The sequence below is a fragment of the Nomascus leucogenys genome, chromosome 9 (assembly GCF_006542625.1).
Source record: "Nomascus leucogenys isolate Asia chromosome 9, Asia_NLE_v1, whole genome shotgun sequence".
Taxonomy (NCBI): Eukaryota; Metazoa; Chordata; class Mammalia; order Primates; family Hylobatidae; genus Nomascus; species Nomascus leucogenys.
This window is the reverse complement of record NC_044389.1, coordinates 22,418,552-22,443,467: the sequence shown is the minus strand read 5'-3', so window position 1 is coordinate 22,443,467 and position 24,916 is coordinate 22,418,552. Positions and strand designations below refer to the sequence as shown.

Below are 24,916 nucleotides of genomic sequence, written 5' to 3'. Positions count from 1 at the left end.
TGAACTTGTCATATTTTATGGGTGTCATTGAAAAAGCTTTTATTGTTACATTTAGATTTTTGAAACTGTATATAAGATCAAACTAGAGTTTTATTTTGAAATCAAGTCAGTTTAACTTTATTTATACACACACATATGTATATGACAGAGTCTCACTCTATCGCCCAGGCTGAAGTGCAGTGGCACGATCTCAGCTCACTGCAGCCTCTGCCTCCCAGGTTCAAGCAATCCTCCTGCCTCAGCCTCCTGAGTAGCTGAGACTACAGGCGTGCACCACCACGGCCTGGCTATTTTTTGTATTTTTAGTAGAGATTTCATCGTGTTGGCCATGCTGGTCTCGAACTCCTGACCTCAAGTAATCTGCCCACCTCAGGCTTCCAAAGTGCTGGGATTACAGGCGTGAGCCACCACGTCCCGCCAGTTTAACATTTTTACACATTACAGTTAGAATTGATTCAATCTTTTATCATCCTCTACAGTGAATTCTGGACATTATCAATCCTGTAATCATTTACCTCCCCAAATTTGGTATTTTTGGAGAGACGCTCCGGTTTTTCTACAGTGTCTTTTTGTCATTTCTGTCTTGTGTGTGGTGCCATAAATATTCTGGAATTGAATTCCTAATATATTTCATTATACCAAACTTGAGAACTATAATAAAGCAGCTTTTTGATCTTTCAGAAGTTACTGAATTCTTACTTGTGTTCTATAGATGGCTTTGAGAAAACTCCCATTCAGCTTCTGATAGGATTATAATATTTTAGTAACTTATCTAGCTATACAAGGTATTTCACAATATCCTTAGGAATTACTGAGTTTTAAATAGAGTGACAGAATAACTACCAATTATTCTGATAGTAAATTTGTAGGTACATTATAATTCATCAAGGACTTTGGGGGTGTGTGTGTGTGTGTGTATGTGTGTATATATTTTTTTTTTTCCCCTCCTAGAAAAGTTAACAGGCTGGGCGCAGTGCCTCATGCCTGTAATCCCTGCACTTTGGGAGGCTGAGGCAGGTGGATTCCTTAGCCCAGAAGTTCGAGACTAGCTTGGGCAATTTGGCAAAATCCCATCTCTACAAAAAAATTCAAAAATTAGCCGGGCATAGTGGTGTGCGCCTGTAGTCTCAGGTACTCAGGAGGCTGAGGCAGGCAGATTGATTAAGCCCAGGAGGTCAAGGCTGCAGTGAGCCATGATTGCGCCACCACACTCCAGCCTGGGCAACAGAATGAGACCCTCCCCGCCCCCTAAAAAAAGAAGTTACTTTAAGAAGAAACTTCAAGAACGTAACTATTTAAATAACTTGATATTGGAAAATATTTTTCTTTACCTAGGTTAACTGCAGTAGATATAAATGATCTAATACTTTCCAATAAATTGATAGATACCAATTTTGGGGCACCTGTGATAGACGTTTGTCTTATTTCTAACTTTGAGTTATTATTAATATTTTTGAAAAGTTTGTATAACTTTTAAAGCTTTAAACATCAGTGTAAAAAGGCTGTAGTATACTAGATTTTTTTGTTTTTTGAAATGGAGTCTCACTCTTGTCACCCAGGCTGGAGTGCAGTGGCGTGATCTGGATCAACTGCAACCTCCGCCTCCTGGGTTCAAGCTATTCTCCTCCCTCAGTCTTCTGAGTAGCTGGGATTACAGGTGCCTGCCACCACACCCGGCTAATTTTTGTACTTTTTAGTAGAGATGGGGTTTCGCCATGTTGGCCAGGCTGGCCTTGAACTCCTGACTTCAAGTGATCGGCGGCCTCCCAAAGTGCTGGGATTGCAAGCGTGAGCCACCGTGCCTGGCCTAGTATAGTAGATTTTACAAAATTATGCTTCATTATGTCATACTGGCAGTGTTACATTTACATTTTATATTAGAACCCTCTTGTAGATCATCGAAGATGAGTCCACAGTACATAGTAACTGGTTCTAAGTGTCTGAATAATTTCAGTCAACATATTTTCTGTGTAACAGATCAAAGGAGAAATAACTGCTGGTGATGAACAGCAGTGCAGAGGTTTTGTTGCCTATGGTTGATCAGCCGCCTGAATCCTCAGTTGTCTCATAGGGTGGCATTACGTTAGTAATTTGCCGTAGCCCAGAGAAGGGCTGAGAAACTAGGTAATGTTAGTATACCATGAGAAATTGATTCATTTTAATTAAGCTTATGAGAGCAGTATTTGAAATCAAATGCTGATTTATTAATTTGCAGTGATAAATGTAATTAAGAAGGGCACTGGATTCTCACCTCTAGCACATAACATGTTCTCTGTGTAAAGCTACATTGGAAATCATAGTATACTGTGCAATGAGCGTATAATAAATTATATCCTTCAAATGTTTAGTGGTATTAGTCTGTTATTTTTAACTCTTCATTAAAAAAAAAGACTTGTTGCAAGGCCAGGGTGCCTTTCCCCTTGGGCACTGCTTAGACAGGTTTTGATTTGCCATTGTGGTTTCTATTCCTTGTTGTGTCTGACTAATCCCTTGCCAGATGGATATGATGTGTTATTTCTTTAGATGTATAGATTACTGAGTCAACTTTAGGACTGTGTTTCATTCCATTCTATTTGATTTATTAGAAAGTGTTGGTGAGGGAACTAGCTTTGAATTTGGGATTCATAATGTAGATATCCAAAGGATCTGATTTATCAGTGGAGAGGTTAGGAGCGATAGACTGACCTTTCTGCAAGTTTGAGCTGTAAATTTAGGATTAATCACATTTAGTTTCGTTGATTTGGAAAGGGAGAGAAGAGCAGGGATTTCCTGCTGGGTTTTGGAAATCTTTCTTTCTTTTTAAAGAGATGGGATCTCACTGTGTTGCCCAGGTTGGACTTGAACTCTGGGCTCAAGCCATCCTCCTGCCTTAAGTACCTGAGACTGCAGGTGTATGCCACTTTCCTCAGCATAGAAATCACTTTCTCTACCTTTCACTTATTACAGGTTTGATAGTCAAATTAATGAGGTTCCTTAAACCTCACCCTTCCAATTAGTAATTTCAGTTCTGCAAAGACATTACAATTTAAGTGTTTCTTAGCGTTGTATAAAAGTACTTAAGATTTAGAATGCAGTCAGTATGAGTAAAAAATCAAATCTGGTTAAGTAAAAATAAAGTAGTATCATCGTAAAGTACAAATAGAGAAGTATAAAGAAGACTTTATATATCAGTAGATAAGTAATAATTATATGTTGGGATGAACGTTTTACACAGTCTCAGGATGGCCACATTAAAAAATTCTGCTGTGACATATTTGAAAGATGTGAAGGTACACACAGCATAAATGCAAAGCATGAAATATTTTTCATAAGAATAATTGGTGGATTGTGTAGAAAGTTTTGTTTACATTTTACTTATTTGATTATATTTACATAAAGTGTATTTAGTGAAATTACCAGAACCATTTTCAGTAATAGAAGAAAATAATTAGTCTTTTTCTCTCTTTCACACATGGATGCATGCACGTGCATTCATATCTCTCTCCCTCCCACATATGCATAAAATTGATCAAAATGTGGTTAAAGTCTCCACTGGTACACTTAAACTGAGCATGCTAACATTTGGTCTGTAAGGAACAACCTACCATTTTTATATGTGCCCTTATTTACTTACACTGTATTGATATTTGGTGTTTGCCCATAAAAATAAGCCAGCCATCCTTTCACTATGAGTTTTACATGTAAGTTCTGTTATGCCTTGTAATTTTAGGTTGACTTCGTTAAAAAAACAATTATCAAGTTAGTCATAAAACCTAGTTTCCAAAACCAGTGTTTGTTATCTAAGCTGAACTCTTAGAAACTTTAATATGAAATTATTTTTAATGATAATAAAAAAATGAAGAGTCAGGTATGAGCAAAAGTAAGTAATATAGCAGGAGTTTGTATAGTTTAAGTGCATTTTTTTTTTCTTTCTGTCACCCAGGCTGGAATGTAGTTGTACAGTCAGAGCTCATTGCAGCCTCTATTTCCTGGGCTCAATCACTGCTCCCACCTCAGCTGGGACCACAGGTATGCACTGCAATGCCCAGCTAATTTTGGTATATTTTGTAGAGACACGGTTCACCATGTTGCCCAGGCTGGTCTCTAACGATCCGCCTGCTTTGGCCTCTCAAAGTGCAGAGATTACAGATGTGAGCCACTGCGCCCAGCCTTAAGTGTGTTTTCATTATTGCCTTGCATTTTTTAGTATACAGTGATGTAAAGTGGTTTAAATGTAATGATTTAAGTTGGGGATTGACAAACGTCTTCTTTAAAGGGCCAGAAACTAAGTACTTTAGGCTTACAGGCCGATAGACAAAATCACAGAAATTATGTAGGCACTTATGTAACAAGAGATAAATCAAATTTTCACGTTTTTTTTTCTTTTTTTCTTTTTGAGACCGAGTTTTGCTCTTGTTGCCCAGGCTGGAGTACAATGGAGCGATCTCGGCTCACCACAACCTCCGCATCCCAGGTTCAAGCAATTGTCCTGCCTCAGCCTTCCCGAGTAGCTGGGATTACAGTTATGCACCACCATGCCCGGCTAATTTTGTATTTTTAGTAGAGACGGGGTTTCTCCGTGTTGGTCAGGCTGGTCACAAATTTTTAATGACAAGTACAATGCATGATAATAATCTGCAATACTGGTTTGATAATGAGAATAATGGAATTTCTTTTTGAGTGTGAGGGAACATTTTGCTTAATTGAAGTTCCAAGTTAGCGTTCTCTATTACCAAAATTGATTGCAAATTCATCAATGCTGGTTTATAATGAGATTTTATGGATTATTTCAAAATTCATTAACTGTGTAATTGGGGAACTTCCACATAACCCTCCTTTGGCAGTGATAAATCTGCAAATAATTAAGGAAATAATCTAGTAGAATTCTTAGATGGACTAAATTTGCCCATCTGAGCCGTTTTCAGCTCCACACATAGTTTTAACTACCATTTGTTTGGTAGCATCAGCATCTTAATAGATTCCCCTTCAGGTTGTACTTCATTAGTGTTTTCTGAACTACTTTGAAATCACTCCTGCCTGTAGTTGTTTTATGTAGAGTACTCATAGAGGCTAATTCCTCAGCCACTTCAAAACATGATTTGGACTCCTCAAATAAACCATAACTGAGTGGTATTAGTAACGTGTTAACAAGAGCCAAAGAAAACCACTCAGTCATTTGCCTTGACTTCTGATTGACAATTGATGTTGCTGCACCATGACCTCAACTCATTAAGCAGTAGTGAAAGGCTAATAGTCTAAACAAGTTTCTTTTCTCCGAATACATTTTTTTGACTGCTTTAATACAATCAAATTTAATTAGTTAACCATAGATTAACCATTTTCCTTCCCTGGCTAACAGGGAACCTCTCAAATTTGCTTCACAGCCTAATTTTAATTTTTTAATTTTTGTAAAGAAATTTTGTGATGAGATACTCCATTTTAAAGTTTTTAATTTTTCTGACCATTCCTTTCATGTTAGTTGGGAATGTTGCAATGAGTGCTTAGTCTGATAATATTTATATTGTATTCTTTTAGCACAGTTGTAGTGTCATTGCATTAGATGGTAAACAGTGTTTTGCCATCTAATTTTATTGTACATTAAAGAACATACTACTTTTCTTGTGTTTTTTTTTGTTGTTTTTTTGAGACGGAGTCTCACTCTGTTGCCCAGTCTTTAGTACAGTGGTGCAGTCTTGGCTTACTGCAACCTCTGCCTCTCGGGTTCAAGCAGTTCTCCTGCCTCAGCCTCCTGAGTAGCTGGGATTACAGGTGCCTGCCACCACGACTGGCTAATTTTTGTATTTTTGATAGAGACAGGGTTTCACCATGTTGGCCAGGCTGGTCCCAAACTCCTGACCTCAAGTGATCTGCCCGCCTCCACCTCTGAGTGCTGGGATTACAGCTGTGAGCCACTGTGCCTGGTCTCTTTTTGTTTTAATGTGATGGGTAGGTACCAGCCTCTTTTTGTTTTAATGTGATGTAGGTACCAGTAATTAAAAAAATAAAATTCAGATGTCCTTATGTGACAAAATGCTTGGCACACAAAATGCTGTGTTTTGCATTCATCCAAGAAATGTTTGTTGTGTGCCTGCTGTATGCTAGGCAGTATTGTAGGCCCTGGGGATATAGAGATAAATAGGAGGGAGAACAAACAAAATTTAGTGTTACATGCTTTTTGGAGGATTAAAGTAAGGTAAAGCAGTATAATTGCATTTTTTGTGATTTGTATTGTGCCAACTGGCAGTGCTAACTAAACCTGAGAGTACCACATAAGGTTTCTGTTGTCCATATTTAACTCTGCCCTTTTTTTTTTTTTTTGAGGCAAAGTCTCACTGTGTCACTCAGACTGGAATGCAGTAGTGCAATCTTGCCTCACTGCACCCTCCATTTCCCAGGTTCAAGCAGTTCTCTGGCGCAGCCTCCTGAGTAGCTGGGATTACAGGCGCCTGCCACCACAGCTGGCTTATTTTTGTATTTTTAGTAGAGACAGGGTTTCACCATGTTGGCCAGGCTGGTCTCAAACACCTGATGTCAGGTGATCCACCCGCCTCAGCCTCCCAAAGTGCTGGAATTACAGGTGTGAGCCACCGCGTCTGGCTGACCTCTGCTGTTTTAAAGGCAGTCATCGACAATAGGTAAATGAATGAGTTTGGTCGCATTACAGTAAATCTTTATAGATGCTGCAATTTGAATTTCATATAATTTTTACATTTTAAATAATATTTTTGATTATCTAGATTTTTTTTCAACCATTTAAAAATGTAAAAACCAGTCTTGGCCTGTGTGCCATACAAAAACAAGTAGTGGCCTGGATTTGGCTCACTGCTGTATTTTGCTTACTCTTGACTTAAATTTTTATCAGTGGATATGGAGGCAACTGTTTATTTCTAATTCAAGTAATTAGTACTTGTCTAATTTTATGTCTTTAGAAATTGATGTTTAGATGAATTTTAAGAAGGATGCTATTTAAACACACCCATACCTGGCATATGCATTAAGTAAAAATATGAGCTTTAACATTAAATTTGTGAGAATGATGCCGGGTATGGTGGCTCACACCTGTAATCCTAGCACTTGGGGAGGCCAAGGCAGGTGGATCACTTGAGGCCAGGAGTTCGAGACCAGCCTGGCCAACATGGTGAAATCTTGTCTCTACTAAAAATAACAAAAATTAGCTGGGCGTGGTGGCACATGCCTATGATCCCAGCTACTAAAGAGGCTGAGGTGGGAGCATCACTTGAGCCCAGGAACCAGAGGTTGCAGTGAGCCAAGATCACATCACTGCACCCTCACTGCACCCCAGCCTGGGCGACATAGCAAGACTCTGTCTCAAAAATAAAATAAAATAAAAAATACACTTGTAAGAATGGAGGCAGTTGCATAATGGCTGATGCCTGTGTACTGTAGATAAAATTACTTTCCTCTTTATCTTATGAGATGCAAGAATATTAAAATTGTTAATGATGAATTTGGATTTTATAAAGCAATAAGAGGCAATGCTGTAAGATGTATTTCCAAATGAGTTTTTGAAAATAAAATCCTGACAAATATTTTTTCTTAGTGTGATCCCTTTTGTAATTTTAATTCTTTTTTTTTTAACTTTTATTTTAAGTTCACAGGTACATGTGCAGGTTTGTTACATATGTAAACTTGCGTCATGGGGGTTTGTTGTACAGATTATTTCATCACCCAGGTATTAAGCCTAGTACCCATTAGTTATTTTTTCTGATCCTCTCTCTCTACTCTCCACCCTCTGACAGACCCCAGTGTGTGTGGTTCCCCTCTATGTATCTGTGTGTTATCATCATTTAGCTCCCAGTTATAAGTGAGAACATGTGGTATTTGTTTTTTTGTTCCTGCATTAGTTTGCTAAGGGTAATGGTCTCTAGCTCCATCCGTGTCTCTGCAAAGGATATGATCTCATTCTTTTTTATCACTGCATAGTATTCCATGCTGTATATGTAACATTTTCTTTATCCAATCTATCATTGATGGGTATTTAGGTTGATTCCATGTCTTTGGTACTGTGACTAGTGCTGCAGTGAATATACGCATGAACGTGTCTTTATAATAGAATGATTTATATTCCTGTGAGTATATAACCAGTAATGAGATTGCTGGGTTAAGTGGTATTTCTGTCTTTAGGTCTTTGAGGAATCGCCACAGTTTCTTTCACAGTGGTTGAACTAATTTACACTTTCATCAACAATGTGTAAGCCTGCCTTTTTCTACACAACTTTGCCAGCATCTTATTTTTTGATAGCCATTGTGACTAGCGTGAGATGGTATCTTCATTGTGGTTTTGATTTCCGTTTCTCTAATGATTAATGATGTTGAGCTTGTTTTCGTATTATTGTTGGCCACATGTATGTCTTCTTTGGAAAAGTGATCATGCCCTTTGCCTACTTTTTAATGATTTTTTTTTGTTGTTGTTGTTGTTAATTTGTTTAAGTTCCATATAGATGCTGGATATTTGACCTTTGTTGGATGCATAGTTTGCAAAAATTTTCCCGTATTTTGTTGGCTTTCTTTTTACTCTGTTGATAGTTTCTTTTGCTGTGCAGAATCTCTTTTGCTTAGATCCTATTTGTCATCTTTTGCTTTTGTTGAGTTACTTTTGATGTCTAATTATCTCATCAAGTAAGTGCTACACCCTGAACTGGAGGCAACATCTTTCCAAACCACATCTGTGAGCAGAGGGGGGCACAGCTGCATTTTGTGGGAGATGCATTTCAGCATCAGGAGGCAGTTAAGTCTTCACAGGTTATCCAAGGACTATATGGATGATAACTCACAAGTGTTTACACCTCCAGAGAAAAGCCCTTTGTGATTACTGCTGTCTTCCAACTATGGAGACTGAGGCACACACTGGCAAGCAAATTGCTTTAGGAACTATTGGCAAACAGGATCAAGAAAGAACTAGCCTCTGCTGAACACTGCACGTGGTTGAGCCTGTGTCCCAGCTATCGGTATCAATCTGTCTAGGTCCCAGCTATATTCCCAGTACCTGGCAGAGTTCTTGGGACAAAGTAGATACCTCTGTTCATTTTCTATTGTCACAGTAACAAATTAACCACAAGTTTGGCAGCTTAAAACACTCTCTTACAGTTCTGTAAATCCAAGGTTCAGATATATCGTGGCTTAGGGAGAGGCCTCCACTTAGAGTCTCACAGACTGAAGTCAAGGTGTCAGCAGCAATGTGTTCCTTTTGGGAAACTTAGGGGAAGGACCCACTTCCAAGTTCATTCAGGTTGTTGATTGAATTCATTTCCTTGTGATTTTAAGACTGAGGTCCTTGTTTGTTTGCTGGATGTAAACTGAGGGCTAATTCAACATTCAGGAGGCCACTTGGTTCCTGGCCTCCTTCATCTTGAAAGTCAGCAGTGGTGGATACAGTCCCTCTCATGTTTTGACTCTCCCTTGTTCTTCTTTTCTGCTGTGTTTCTGTCTGACTCTTCTCCCTTCCTCTTAAGGGTCCATGTGATTATACTGGGCCAATCAGGAAAATCTCCCTATTTTAAAGTTATCTGCAAAGTAACTTTGCCATGTAATGTTAAAATATTCACAGGTTCTGGGGGCTAGGGCGAATGGAAATCTTTGGAGAACCATTGTTCTGCATACCACCACACTCAATCAATATTTTTTAATAAATGAAAAAAAGATGTATTTATTAGTGTTGGAAGAATAAAAATGTTATGAATTTTTGGTTGCTTAATGTTAAACAGAGTTGATTTTTGTTTGTTTTGGTTGAGACAGAGTCTTTCTGTGTCACCCAGGCTGGAGTGCAGTGGCATCTTGGCTCACTGCAACCTCTGTCTCCTGGATTCAAGTGATTTTCCTGCGTCACCCTACCCAGTAGCTGGGACTACAGGTGTGTGCCACCACACCTGGCTAATATTTGTATTTTTAGTTTGGGTAGGGTTTCACCGTGTTGGCTAGGCTGGTCTCAAATGCCTGACCTCAAGTGATTCCCCCACCTCGGCCTCCCAAAGTGTTGGGATTACAGGCGTGAGCCACTGCACCCGGCTGATTTTTGGTACCTTTTTTTTTTTTTTAAGAAAATTACTTAAATTGAGTAATATTTATGCTAAGATATCCAACTGATTTATAACAGCATATGATAAAGTTATGAGTTTTTTTTTTTTTTTTTTTTTTGTATTGTCAGCCAAGCTGAGGAAAGACTTGCAGTGGAAAGACAAGTAGTTGATTGGTGAGAGACTGCTGAGTTTGATGACAGATTAGGAGAGCAGGACCGTATAAATAGGTTAGGGAAGAAGAGAGGATTAGTGAGCCAACCTTCCTGCAGGTTATAGAGCCTTTTATGTGTTCCTACCTTACATATGCTAAGATCCGAGAGATGGATAGTTCACCCCAGTTAACATAAATGAAGAGTTCTCTTTCAGTTCTTGTCATTTTTTTGACAACCTGGGAACCATCTTGTATGGCTCACTTGCCTAAGTCAAGCATTCTGTCACTCTTCCATTCAGACGTTTTGCTTTCTATCAGTTGTGAAGACTACAGTTACCTGGCACTGCATCCTTTTTCCCTCTTCCTTTTGCCATCCTGTGTTCTGAATTGTCAGGTCCACCTAAACAGAAGGCCTAAACTTGATTGTTACTTGGTAACTTAAGACTATAAGATTATTGTTCCTAAACCATTGCTATTTCTAATACCAAGATGTACCAGTTTAATCAAAGACTTAATTTTCTAGGCCCAGACAGCTGACATAATGGATGTAGGTTTATTTTTTCTTTGAAATGAGTGCATGAGTGCCTTAAGATAGAGTACATAGTCAAAAAATATGAATACTATGGCAAGTTTTAGGGGTTCTTGCGGTCTTTCTGAGCACAGTGGTGGAGAAAAGAGGAAAATCCCTGGTTACATTGCACACATCAAGTCAGGCAACCTGGCCTAGGGCAACATAAGCCTAGAGAAAGGAGTCTTGTTCTCTGGTTTGCTCTCTGCAGGTTGTGCCTTTTTGTGATCTTTTTCCTTTAGAGAGTCTCCTTATTGTGAAGCAGTTGTTAAAAGTATGCCTTATTCTATTTCTTTTTCTTGGTTTTCTTAATTAATTATAAAACATTTCTAACATAAATATAATGAGAGAAAATAGCACACGATCTTCCATCTTCCCATCACACAGATGCTATAAGTACCTCTTTTAAAGGCGGTCCTTATCTGTTCCACCTCTTCCTTTTTTGTCTAAAGTATTTAAATGCAAAATCGAGACACTGTCATTTTGTTCCTACATACTTTGCCTCTCTTAAACATATGGACATCTTTTACATAGCCACAGTGCCATCGTATGCAACAAAATAAATAATTTTGATGTAATCTAACGCACAGTTCATTTTACAGTTTCTTTGATTTCCTGAAAATTGTCTTTTTGTAATTCATTTGTTGGAAATAGGACCCAAACAAGCACCGTAAGTTGCGTTTAGTTGTTAGGAATCTCAAGTATCTTTTACCGTAGTTTATAATTTTTTTGTGCCGTTGGTGCATTTGGCACACTGGGGATCCTATGAATCCTCTTTCTGAATACTATTTTTAAGGCTTAAAAGAAAATACATAAGATAAAACCAATTGTATTTAAAGTAAAATCATCAAGATATTTTTAATAAACACATTTATGACATGATTTGTGCTTCTTTACTAATGCATTATGTAACATGATCTGGTGGCAAATTTGATAAATACCAGATTTTAGAAGTCTAATGAGCATGTGTAATTTTGGGATATCTTTATTCTAATATGCTATGAAAAAACCTGATTTTTGTTGGTGTCAAAGTTGTAACCATTTGTAATAATAATACTGTGGTTTATCTGCATTCCTGAAGAAAGTCTTAATTTCATTTAGAGATTAATGAAAATAAAATTGTAAATTTTTTTCCCATTACCTTTCTTCTGAATTCTATCCACAATTCCATGCTCTAAAGGGACAGTACATATTAAGAAAGGTCTTGGCTACAAGTCTTCTCAGTGGCTTTTTCTACATTTTTCAACAACTTGGCAAGTTCTTTACCTCTTAGCCTTTGTCCTTCCAGTTGTTTGTCTGAAACATTCTTCCTCTTGCTCTTAATAAGACTGATTCCTTCTCATAATTCAGATCTCACTTCATCAGCCACTTTTTCAGGACCCTTTTTCTTCTAGTTATCTTGTTCATTTGTTTTCTTTGATTATCTTTCCTTAAATATATGAATTCGAAGGTAGAAACTATGTCTTTCTTGTCTTCCACTATATCTCCAGTGCTGAGAACAGAGTATTTTGCATGTAAGTGTTGCTTGAAAAGTATTTTCAAATGAATCTGAAGCCTATGTTATACATTATATTTTTAGTTATTTTCCATACTTTCATATGGGTGTAGAGTGGTAATTGTAATTCATTATTATTGTTAATGATGCTTTGCAATATATAGACCCTCAGTGCCACTTGACAATCCTTTTATACATTGCTTGATGATTCTTTATTACATTGTTTGTGGCGAATCAGGTTCTTTATACAGTGTTTTCTTTCTCAGTAAATGGCACTGTCAGTGTTCAGGCCAGTGTTTTAGGCATCATCCTTGCCACTTACTCCCCTCTCATCTCTAGTATCCAGCCATCATGAAGGCCTGTAGACCTTACTTGCTGACATCTCTGGAATCCCTTCTCTCCATGTCATTACTACCCTTTCTCACTATAGAGAAAACTTGATTTGATACTGTAAAACATTTTCCTTTAAATGAAATGAAAATGCTTTAAACGAAATGGGTGAGACTGTTTCGTTGAGTCAAGTTGTAATTCACTATTCCTTATCCAGGAATTTTTTGTTTTTTCTTTTAAATAAGTCTCGAGGGAGAGAGAGAATAATTTACAGTGAGATAGAAGGTATGAATGAGATCAAAAGATTGGCTAGAGGGATTAGCTTTAGCAAGGAAGAGACTCATTTATGGGCCTTTTAGCTGGCCAAGGATTTTAGGGATTTTGGTATATAGTACATTGGGAAGCCATCGAAGCAGTGGTATGGCATGCCTAGCTTTGTGTTTTGAAAGTAACATTATGGCTATAATATTGGCAACAGATTATGTGGATATGAGGAAACTGGCTATAAAGGTATTGCAGTAGTTAAAAAATGAGTGATGCTGTTTTAAATAGGGGCAAGATGAAGTAGATGGATTCCAGTAGGGATCCAAGTAAGTCTTTGGGTTAAATGGATATGGGCAATAGCAAGAGAAAGAAGTGGCAAAGGTGATAGGTTTTAGTTTATATTAAGTGTACATGACTTACAGACATACAGATAGAGTTGGCACTCCATATCCGTGGGTTCCATACCCGTAGATTTAACCAACTGCCGATCCAAAGTACTAAAAACAAAAAACAAACAAAAAAAACAAACCCAGAACGCCTGTGCTGAACATGTACAGACTTTTGTGTGTGTTATTTTTTTCTTAAACAATACAGCATAACTATTTACATAGCATTTAGATTGTATTAGGTATCATAAGTTATCTAGTGATGACTTAAAGTATGCAGGAGGATGTGCATATTTTATATGCAAACAGTATGCCATTTTATATAAGGGACTTGAGCATCTGTGGATTTTGGTGTCTGTGGAGAGTCCTGGAGCCAATTCCCCACAGATACTGAGGTATAATTGTACTCTAAATTAGAGGTTTTGCTTATGACCTTTGATTAAAACTTTACTTTTGTAAAAATCAAGTTTACTTGTCTTTTTTTTGCTCAGTTATTAGCTTTCTCTCTGAAGTATATAGGAGTCATTCTCTTCCCTTTCTTGCATGAATCTGTTAGGAAGAAGATTGTAGTTTTTTTTTTTTTCATTAACCTTGTCAGAAGACAAACAGATCCCTGATAAGGGAATACAATTTTAAACACATTTTTAAAACAAATTTTAAATGTTAAGCAAATGTGAAACAGTGGGCTAGTTTTCTTTGTTCATTAATTTCTAGGCTCAGACAACATTTTGCATTGTATCAGGCCCAGGCAGTCAGTTTTGTGGTTACTTTTGGGGCTGTGTTGGCCTTCCCTCATGGTGGTGTGACCCTAGGAACATAGGCCCCTAAACCTGTTTCCCTGATCTTTTCCCAGTGATAAGGCATTTATTGCAACATAGCATCAACTCCATTACGTTGTATACACAAGAACTGTTTTGCTTTTTTGAGGCTTGGTCGTGGATACTGATTATGAACAGACAAAAAATCTTCAGCATGTCCTCTTTAGGAGAAGTTGTTCTTGGATCCATTTGCCGAGGATTTGTTCAGGTGGCATAGCAGACAGAGGACATTGTCTTACAGAGCATTAAAGAATCATCATAGGAGCAGCAAACAATTTTATTACTGTAAAATTTGGTGGTAGTGGGTTTTCTATCCCATTTTAATATTTAATACACATCACTTGCCTTCTGGGAGTAATGTCTAAATGATACATTGAAATTCTTGGAGATGCCTTAGAAATGTCTGTCAACAGGAATTTTTTTTCTACTTTTTAAGGCTATGTTAATCTCATAATGAAATTTCCTAGTTAAACAGTAAAAAATGGAAAATTTATCTAAATAGTCTGGATGAACTGGTTTTACCTTCTCATGACAAAATGGTAGGTGACCAAACAGGAGGATGGGTAAATGCAGTTCTACTTTTATCTACTAAAAATTAGCAATTGTGCTTTAAAAAGAAGCAAATTTTATAGTTTCTAAGTGCCACCTGCCTGCTGTTTACAGTTGTGCCTCAGGGCCCAAAGAAGCAAGAGATAAGCAGTAATGTGTATGTTTTACAGTGGTTCTTGTCACCGTTAAACAACAACTGAAAAGAAGGGAAAATAATTGGGGGATCAGATATACTCTCTTTTCTCTTGTCTTTATTGCTCCTAATATCAGGTGCCCCTCCAGTGTGTGAAAATGGTATGAAGCCTGGAGGCCTGGCAAAGGATGAAGAACAGAGAATGGGAATATAAAGGGACAGACCATTTTTGCTCAGCTCTAGACTTTTTTTTTTAATCAGCTGTCATGTGAAATAATATCAGAACAGTGTAATGATTAAGAACATGATCCTTGAAATGGAAATCTGCTGCTTTACTAGCTGTGTGATCTTAGGTATTTAACCTCTTACACGAGTCCTTCCTGTCTCTTAGTGTTGTTCCTAAGGGTTGTATGAGATCATGTATGTAAAGTGCTTTAACGCAGTACCAAGCATACTGCTTGTACAATCAGTAAATAGTTTCTACTGCTGTTATTGGTATTTTTGTAGAATTTGCTGGAAATAGCATATTAATAAAATTACAGTTGAGATTATATATGATTATGCTGCATACAAAGAGGCGTGAGGAGAAATCTCAATTATTTGGTTGAATTAGAATTTCAGCACTTATATACTTGATCAAAATAAACAAGTATTTTAAGTATTGAAAGTTTTGGTGTTTTCATCTTCTGAAGTACCTATTAACACTTTGAACATAAAGATTAGTTATTTCTGTACCCTTTGACCAAAAGCAAAGCTGTCATTTAAAATTCTATTTTTATGTATATAAAAATCACATAGTATCGGGATGAAGAAGACACAGTTAACAAGTGGTGAGATGTTTATATACATTATCAACTTATTTTACTTAAGAAAACGACTTGAATATTGTTGCGGAAAAGTCAAAAGTAACTTAGTAGAATATTTATTTTAAAGTAAGGATTTTCAACAGTACAAAGTCACTTTACTATTTGGTCCAATCCCCTTTGAGGACTCACAGTGTTTGATATTGATTACTATCGTTTTTCAAGATAGTGTTAGGAATATAGAAATTTACGTAGATTTTATAAATTTTATAGATTTTAAATTGAAACTTGAGATAGGAAGAATTTAGGTGTCTGTTACCTGTTTTTCATGAGTCATTTTTTAAAAAACTTTTTCCAGATGGAAATTACTATCTTTTAAAGATCCTGCACTGTAGTCATAATTTGGACAAATAGAACTTGAGTTGTCTTTCTATGTACACACCTGTGTATGCACACACACACACTTTTTTTTAAACTTTTGAAGCATAAATCAGAAAGCATTATTCTACACTGAGGGAAGGATTCCTTTTGTCTTCTGTCAAACATACTGATCTGATTTGGTATTATCCCCTTAGGTGTAACTTTTATTAAGTAATTCTGGTATTTCTGTAGTCATATAGAATAAATTAAGTGAAAAACAGACTTGATCCAAGAGCTGGGGTGTGTTACATAGATCAGCTTTCAGAATCACTTGATTTAGAGTAGAACACTTAGGCTACTGATTTGAAATGGAGATGAGTACTTAAACAGTTTTAGTGTTTTCAAGTTTCACAAAGGTTACAATTCTCTTCTGGTGATTTATCCCTTAATAATAGAATAAGAGGTAAAAATGATTGTTATTAGATTTAAGAAACATTCTGACTAAATTAAGATTGACAAATTTACATATTTGTATGGAATAAAAACACTATTTTAATAGGTTGGTATTTCTTGATTTTAAAATTCATGATGGAGTCAAACAAAATTACTGTGAAAATACTTGTATCATAACACTCAGTAAAGTTTTTTGTTTTCCTTTATTTTAAAAAACTTGATAAAAGTGCATTGTATACATTGTTCATCCTAGAATTGTGTTTGTCAAACATTTGTAGTTTTCCCCATCCCTCCCAAAAAGATTTTTAATTGGTGATTCAGAGTATTTGTCATCTACCAAATTAAAAACTGCAGGTTTGTAAACTTGGCACTCCAAGAAAGAAATAGGTGCCATAAAATGATTAAGTATTGGCATGTGTACACCCTTTGTCAGGAAATAAACTTCCCATATGTTGCATTTTGGCAGACATGCATCTTAAAAATGTATTGAATGAAACTGCACCTGCACTCTTTATCTTTTTCAGCTGTACATCCTATTTGTGCCTTTAAGTGACTACTTTTGCTTCGATTATCTTTACAGATATATTCGAAGTTAGATATACATGAAATTAAATGGTGGTGCTGTTTAAGAATGCAGTAATTGGTCTAATCAAATAACTCATTGAAATAGGAGTTTGGTTCTTAACACCAATGAGGAAACAAAACTTGTCTATTTTGAAACATTTAATAACTATAAAAATTTGAGCCTGAGACACATTAGTTTTTCACATTTTACCACGTCATGTCAAAATAATTTTCCCCCATATATTAATAAAAGAAAGTATTAATAAAAGAAATTTAAAAGAATATCTCAGTTATTTTTAAAAAGTAAATACTTTCGTGAGAACTGCATTGATGAAACATCTGAACTTTATAATGTGTTTGTGGAATAACTCAACTAAATCTTATTGCATTTAGAACCCTAAAATAGTCAGGTCAAAAAATTTATCCTTTGCACAAAGTTTCCTTAAAATTGATAGTGATGTTTTATTTACATTTAATTATATATTAAAATGAAAAGCTTAATCTAAAATGAAGGATCTTTTGACTGTCATTTCTTGAATTAAAATTTATGTGGAAAACATATGCAGATACATTTTATTGGCCCCTAACAGAAGACTTGAACCATTGATTTATGCATGCTTGTTATTGCATGTTAATACACAAATCTCCTTATACAGTTTTTTAAATAGATTCTTCTGGGAAACCTTTGTTGTTATATAATGTTATAGTTTTAAGAATTAACTTCTTCAGAAATTAAAAAAATACTTCTTGAATTTCTTTATGTGATGAGTTTTAACTAAAACTTGTCCTACAGATGTAATCAGTTCTAACTATACATGCTTTTAGCAATATTTACAAATTGCACATTTGAAAAAAAATTGTCTTTTCTAATGTAGTTTACGGTGGCGATACCTGCCTGCCTTTTCTTTTGCTGCGTTGGCACAGGCATTGTGCTTATTTTGTTGTAAATGGTTCCAGTATTTTATCAGTTCACTAGGCTGGAACTGATGAGAGGTAATTAGGTGGCTGTATTTACAGCTTGAATAAGAGACTCGCCAGTGATTGAACACAAACTCATTGGGAGGGGGTACAGGATCAATTCTCAACTTGGCAAGACAGATCCCTACATATACATCTTCCAAGTGCAAACGGCGGATACCTAAAGAAACTTTAAAAATCTTTTCTGCCAGATCTCCAGAAAAAACATAACCAGTTCCAGAACAGAAGACAGGATAACGCTCACTTGGGTAGAGGTCTGGTGGCATGTACCACTTGCTATCTTTGTTTCGATTGGGTGCATATCCTCGCATTAGGTAACCAGTGAAATAGTTATGTCTAGGAGGCAGATCTGGCTTCAGTAACTTATTGATTAAATATTCAGTGTTGACAAACATGTCACTGTCAGTTTTCATAACATATGGAATATGTGGACAGTATGTTGCAACCCATTTCATGCCCATTAGTGTTTTGATGGTCAAATTATAGTACGTATCTAAGTATTCCTGTTGAATTATATCATGATATTGTCTGCTTTCTTCCAGTATTGCACGTTGAAGGTAGCCATTTAGCTTAATACTTAAGCCCAACAAAAATATTCTTGTGATTTGAATACCAGGTGCTAGACTTTCATTGCCCCAAGTTTGCCGAATAGCTCTTCTAGCTTCTATTTGTCCAGGCTCTGCAGCTATTAGTAGTATTAAAAAAGGACTTTTCTCTTGGCATTTTTCAGGCTCATTAATAATATATTTGAAATGGTAAGAATTTGGATGTCCAGTACCTTTTTCATTGTAAATACTTCCATTGGCACTAAGTGTATTCTCCAGGCCTGTAACTCCTTGTGGTGACAGGTCTGTGTTATTAGAGTTAGTTGCTGTATGAGGCCTCAGGGTTTGAGGGACTGTTTCTTTCCAAATGTTCCGAAGGGAGCTGTGGTTTGTCTCACTTTTTGTTGACCGAAATCCTCGGAAAGTGTATGTCACAGGGTTTTCTTTGAATCCAGCTCTGCCTGGCAGCCAGTCGTGATGATTGAAAAACAAAAACATAGCAAAAAGAAACACTAGAGAAAGTATTCCAATAAGATGAGTGCGGAAGAGAGACCTCTTGGCATTCCAGGTCATCTTTGCAAAGCAGCAGTGTCTTCTCCTCCACTGAAGCATGTTGTAAATACCTGGTAGTGGTATATGAGAGATTGGTGACCAAAAATGTTTTCTTCTCCTTAATACTATTCTTTGGCAATCATTTTCTAATTCAGTCACATTGTCTCTCTTGTAGTCATTCTATAAAAATGAAGCACACACAAAAAAACAAACAAACAAACAAAAATGAAGCACAAAAGTTTACAGAACTGCCTGAAAGGGACTTTGGATACTAATATGATCAGGGCAAATAGGAATGTCTTAAGCTGTGAAAATATAACCCAGGAACGAAGCTTATAATTTATTTCCCCTTGGCAACATAACATCACTGAGAACAAGATTAATTTATTTAAAAATACACCTTTGTAGCACAGTGAACGTTTTAAAGAGATGAGGTGATGGATTCATTTCATTGTCTTGGTACACTGGTCATTTGTACTTTTGACCCAAGTTAAAGATTTAAAAGTTGCATGTATTCGAGAAAAATGTTACTAGATTTCTGAGAAAGGTTGTGTAAAAAGGCCTTAAGAGCAGATGGAAAATTTATTGGCATTAATTAAAATTGATTTGACATACTATTGGTGGTATGGTGCACAGTCAGAGGCCTTTTTTGTAAAATGGTCATGTATCAGTTGTGGGACAGACGGTGTGCAAGGTTGATTATGGCAGAGTTCTGTTAGTCACAGTACACTGCTTGGCATGTTTCCATTGGCCCCTACTGTGTTGAGAAAGTCAGTGAGAAGATGCACCTGCCAAAATTAATTTTCAGGGTCTAGTAACTTCAGTGTAGGATTTTTAGACAGTAATAAATGATTAACACTTTCAAAAATTTCAACTTTTCATTGTAAATATGAAGTATTCATGATATAATTGTTCTTAGACTTAAGATTAATTTTAAAATATAGCATGTGATTATCTTTGATTGTCTATGGCTTTGGCAGAACACTGTTACATATCTTGGTTGTGTCTCCATGTTAGAATTAAAAGAGCTACTTTGAAACCAACTGTTTAAAATTCTGAATTTCACACAATATATTTTTAAGTATCCTTGAGTTGTGCTTTATTCTAAATTTACATGCAGAGAATTTGTTAAACTTTTAGAACTTGTCATTAGCACAGTTAGAGCCCTGTATTTTAAAAAGGTTATGAGATGGCAATATGTGAGGTTCATGATGCCATATATTAAGAACTGGTTATGTTATCTTGCAACAAGGTTTTCAGTACATAGCACAGATTTGTTCACATTTGTTCTTAGTGTTTTTGTTGTTGTTTTTAGTTTTTGGGGACCAGTATGTCGAGGGAGTAGAGGTGGGCAAAGAGCTGTAGTTTGAATTCCATTAAAACAGGAAAAAACTTTTTGGCAAGAAGGAGTGATGAATATGTAATTTTAATTTTTCCAACTTTTTATTATGAAAATTGCTTCCTTAAGCAAAAGAAATCAATTAAAAAGTTTTAATATAGGAGCATTTATTTGAAATTACAGTGTATGTATAAATACATGTATGTATTTAGCCTGTGATATTGAGAGAGTCATGGTTAATATTAAATTTGTTTAACCTTGGCATAAATTTAATTACTTCTAGGAAATAGAATTTACATGGAAATCTTCATATAATTGAATAGTTATAAAGTAAAATTCACATACATAACGTTAAGTACTTTGAAAATATTGATTGAAAGTGTTAGACGTAAATGAATGAAAGTACTATTATAGTAGCAGCCACTAGGAGGAGCAAGTAGGTGGGAATTTGAACAAATATCTAAGGTCCAACCGTGTAGGCACCAGCGTTTGAAATTTCTAGTTTCTGAGATTACAGAGTACTTTTAGAAGTTATAATATTTCTAAAATGTAAAAAAATTAAACATTTTGAAAGATGTAAATGATTTTTTTAAGTTTGGAATTTTAAAACCAAATCATCTAGTATGCTATTTGTTAGAATTTATTTACATGAATTTAAACTCAGCATTACTGTAATGAAAACCAAGGCTATTCACTGTACCAACAAAACATAGTTCTGCTGTAAACTAAGCTGAAAATAATACAGCTGAGCATTCCGATTTAGAAACTCAGTGTTTTCCTTCTTGTGCTTGTAAATAGCTGGCCATTCTTTTAGACCAGGGAACTATTTTTAAGCTTTTATTTCCAAATGACATATTTGGTAAATAATAGTGACTCTCCACTCCACTTCATAAAGATACCAGTAGATATAAGGGTAATGTATATAAATTTAAAAGAAATGAAAGTTGCTTTTAAAATTTATTTGATAATCTGTTCTAAGTGTTACAAAGATAAATTAAGTGTATCTGTTTTCTGCTGATATAATAACACTTGGAATCTGGTTGAAGTCCAATCATACAGATTTTTTTTAAAGTGTAAATTTGATGGTGTAAGAAGGAGTAAACAATAAGGTCAGATGTTTGGATGTTTGAGTTAAAGGACTGAGTAAATGAATGATGGAAAATAATCGTAATTTATGTTGCTTTTATAAGAACAATATACCTGAAGATGTCTCAAAAGTATTTTAGTATTACAGAAAACAGCAAATTATTGCATATTGTAATGTAGCATAAATACATAGTTTTGGTCCTAATATGATTTTGTAACAGCGTGTGATAGAGATGCATCTTAATTTAGACTTCATGGTATTTGTATGTTTTAGATATTAAGCTGTTGAGATACTAAATCCATATATAACTATAAATCTCCCATTGATAAATGAAGTGTATGTGCCTAGCCTTTAAAAAATTCCTTATTAAAAGTTTCTCAGGTCTTATAAATTTTTTTGTTAAAAAGAATACAAAATTAAAATAACCATGCCTCCTTTTTATTAAATGATAAAATTATTCTCCAGTTATTGCCTGTTGTATTTTAATTCTTAAAAAGAGAGCAAAACAAGAAAGTTCAATAGTATGCAAAATAGTTCTGCATTTTTACATTTTTAGAAGAGAGATAGCTTTGGTTTATCTCTTTTTTGATATCTTTACATTGATGTGTATTTATAACTTGTGGATGAAGTTCATGGGGAGAATGTTACTGTAAAACGCTGTTCAGTACACACTCAGTTTTTATCATTTGGCTTTTAAAAGTGTTGATATCTTTAGTCTATTGGTGATGGTTTAATAGAAAAACTTACACTTTCATTTTGAGATGTATAGTTTATAAAACTGCTTAATTGGTGACTTCAGTATTGAGAGATAAGATACCAAGAGGGACTTGAAATTTTTATAACCATATTTTTTAGTACTATTTATTATTAGTCTTTATTAGAATAAAAATTCATGGTTGAGAGTGATGTTGAGGTGTAATAGAGTCTGGTAAACTTGTTTAATCTTCATTTTGGAATGCAGTACTTACATATTTTTTAAAAATGTTTTCCTTTTGTGATTATTAGATAATTACTGAGTTATGGTGTGAAATTGAGGAAAAATCAGAATCTTTGATAGATTTGTAAAATTTTAGAAATATCTTTAAGTTCTTGAGCCCTGAGTTGCTATTCTATGATTGTTGCTAAAATAGTTTATTTATCTGTGCCCTGCACACACATATAGTGGCGGTAGTTCATTACTGCATATTAATATAGCCTGGAAGCATAGTAGCTACATTTATATTTAATTTTTTGACCTTGTATTGCCATTTGTGGGTATTTTTGTATCAAAGTATTTCCATATTATGTTTTTGAATTTCACTTCTAAAATGATAATCAGAGACACCGTTAAATTTGATCATTTGGAATCAGTCTTTTACGTAAAATATAAGCTATTTAAAATAGTTAATTTTTAAAGCCACTATTGATGTCCCTTTGTTTAAAGTTCTATTCATGGGCACTATAATAACACGAGGCTCTATTGTGGGGTTATGCATAAACTAACACTACCTTATGTGATCTTATGTTAATGCTTTCCTTTTAGTATCTTCTTGTAGCATGGTAATACTTAAAATTTGTTGATACTGTCTTTGGTTGTGTTCATTATCTTCATTTAGGGAGATGTTGGAGGGAAGATTTTGTTACTAAAAGCTGTTACATATTAAGGTTTTGTTTTAAAAGGACTTTGAAAAAAAAAACTCTTAAGGTTTTCCTTGCTATTTAATGAAATTTCACTGCATTGTCTCTTTTGATAGCCATTTTTAAGAGAGCATTTAATTTACTAGATAAGGATTCAGTATGACCTAATTTGATAGAATATTGCTGTGTTTTTTGTAAAGGGCTACAGATTTTTTTTTTAAGTTTAATTTCTTAAGGAATCCTTTAAACACATCTTCTTCTTATTTGCCTTTTCCCTCTGATGTCTATAACCCAGAATTACTCCAAGCTACATATTTAGCTGCATAAAGCAGTGACAGCTTGTCTTCTAAACAATGACAAATTTTAAAATCAGATATTAAGAAACCTTTTCATAGTTTCAAGGGCAGTGAACTGTATGAACTTGCTTATTAGGTATTAGTGCCTCCAGGGCTATAAAAAGGTAACACATTTAAATGACTATCATATACAAGATATTGACATACCTTCCTTGGTCAGGCCATTTGTGTGAAGAGGATTATGCCCACTGAAAATACTTTTGGCACGCCATCACTTCAGCAAAGAAGATGCTATCGAACATGCGCACATCCCCCAACAGTCTGCCTCCTGCGATTGCTTTTCACAGCATCCAAAGTGTCCATCTGTCTGCTTGTCTTCAAGTTACCCTCCTTGTTCATATGGGTCCTAGTCTTCTGAAATTTTCCCTTTCTTTCATTTTCTCTCTTTGGTTAAACAAAAGAGCTGTAGTTGCCCGTTCTGCTTGTAGCACTGTTGACTCTTCCCGACAGTTGATGCATTGAAGCTTTTTACATCTGCTATTTTCCTGGCTGGACAATGCAGTGCTGTGTTCTCGTCTCAGTATCCATATTTCTACTAATAACACTGAGCTGCAATGTAAAGCAGCCAGAGCTAAAATGTAGTGCTTCAGTTGTGTTGGAAAAGAATAGGATTTACCTCTCTTCTTTCGTTGTTGCCTGGCAGCTGCAGGAAGGATTTTGAGCAGTTTTAATGGGGTTTTAGTCTATAATATGAAATCCACGGTTCCTCAGCTGCTGCACAGGCAGGCAGCAGTTTAAATGTGGGCTTGACAGATGCTCTCTCTGACAGAGCAGAATTTAACGTCACTGCTTGGCTGAATCCCACGTGATTGTTTGCATTCATTTTGACTAAAAACCTAAGGTAGGGAGAAGCTTAGAGATTTTGCTTTTATGTGATAAATTATATATGTTGAATGCAAGTGTAGTGATGAGTGAATAATTTGAAAATGTGATGATTATGAAATGAATGGTTATGATTTTATTTTTTCCAGCTTGCTTCCTTTTTTAAACTTTATTCTTAAGTACAGGCTAAGTGTTTTCTGTGTTAGATGTTGGTTTTCATGTTTCTTACATGCTTTTATAGGGTGTAAGCAGTATAAGCTTTTGTGTGTAAGTTGGTGTAATTTAACCCCTTCAGTGCATTCTCTTCTTGAAGTTTTTTTTTCTCTGCTTTCAAATTGCTCTTGATTTTACTAATATGTAGTTAAGACCTATGGTTTCTATTGAAACCATATATCTTTGTAACTTAGATCTCCTCCCCACCGATCCCCCCGTTTTCTGGGGTTTGTATAAATAAGCTGTCATGGATTACTTTACTAATGCATGATGTGATACAGCCTATTTCTTTTTTGCTCTTATGTGGTTTTTGGTGTTCTTGATGGCAGAAAACTTTATGTTAAACCACTTTTTAATGTTGTCATTTACTTTTTATTTATTTTTCCTTCCCTTTAAAATTACATGTATCGTAGAATTCAGTAAAATGATGTAATAGATATAGCACACTTGTACAGGATCTGGGGGGTAATGAGATTTTACTAATTATGTTTACTTATTCTAATGTTTCAGAAAGATT

At 35.5% G+C, this 24,916-nt stretch overlaps 2 protein-coding genes across 4 annotated transcripts in view; one reads left to right on the top strand and one right to left on the bottom strand.

Moving 5' to 3' along the window:
• CDC73 (cell division cycle 73) overlaps window positions 1-24,916 on the top strand; it is a 132,108-nt gene that overhangs the window by 40,767 nt on the left and 66,425 nt on the right. The gene's annotated exons all lie outside the window — the stretch shown is intronic.
• On the bottom strand, window positions 16,511-24,419 carry B3GALT2 (beta-1,3-galactosyltransferase 2). Its single transcript, XM_003264497.3, has 2 exons — window positions 23,512-24,419; window positions 16,511-19,145 (listed from the first exon to the last, which is right to left on the bottom strand). The coding sequence occupies exon 2, from the start codon at window positions 19,023-19,025 to the stop codon at window positions 17,757-17,759; it is 1,269 nt and encodes a 422-aa protein (XP_003264545.1). The 5' UTR covers window positions 19,026-19,145; window positions 23,512-24,419; the 3' UTR covers window positions 16,511-17,756.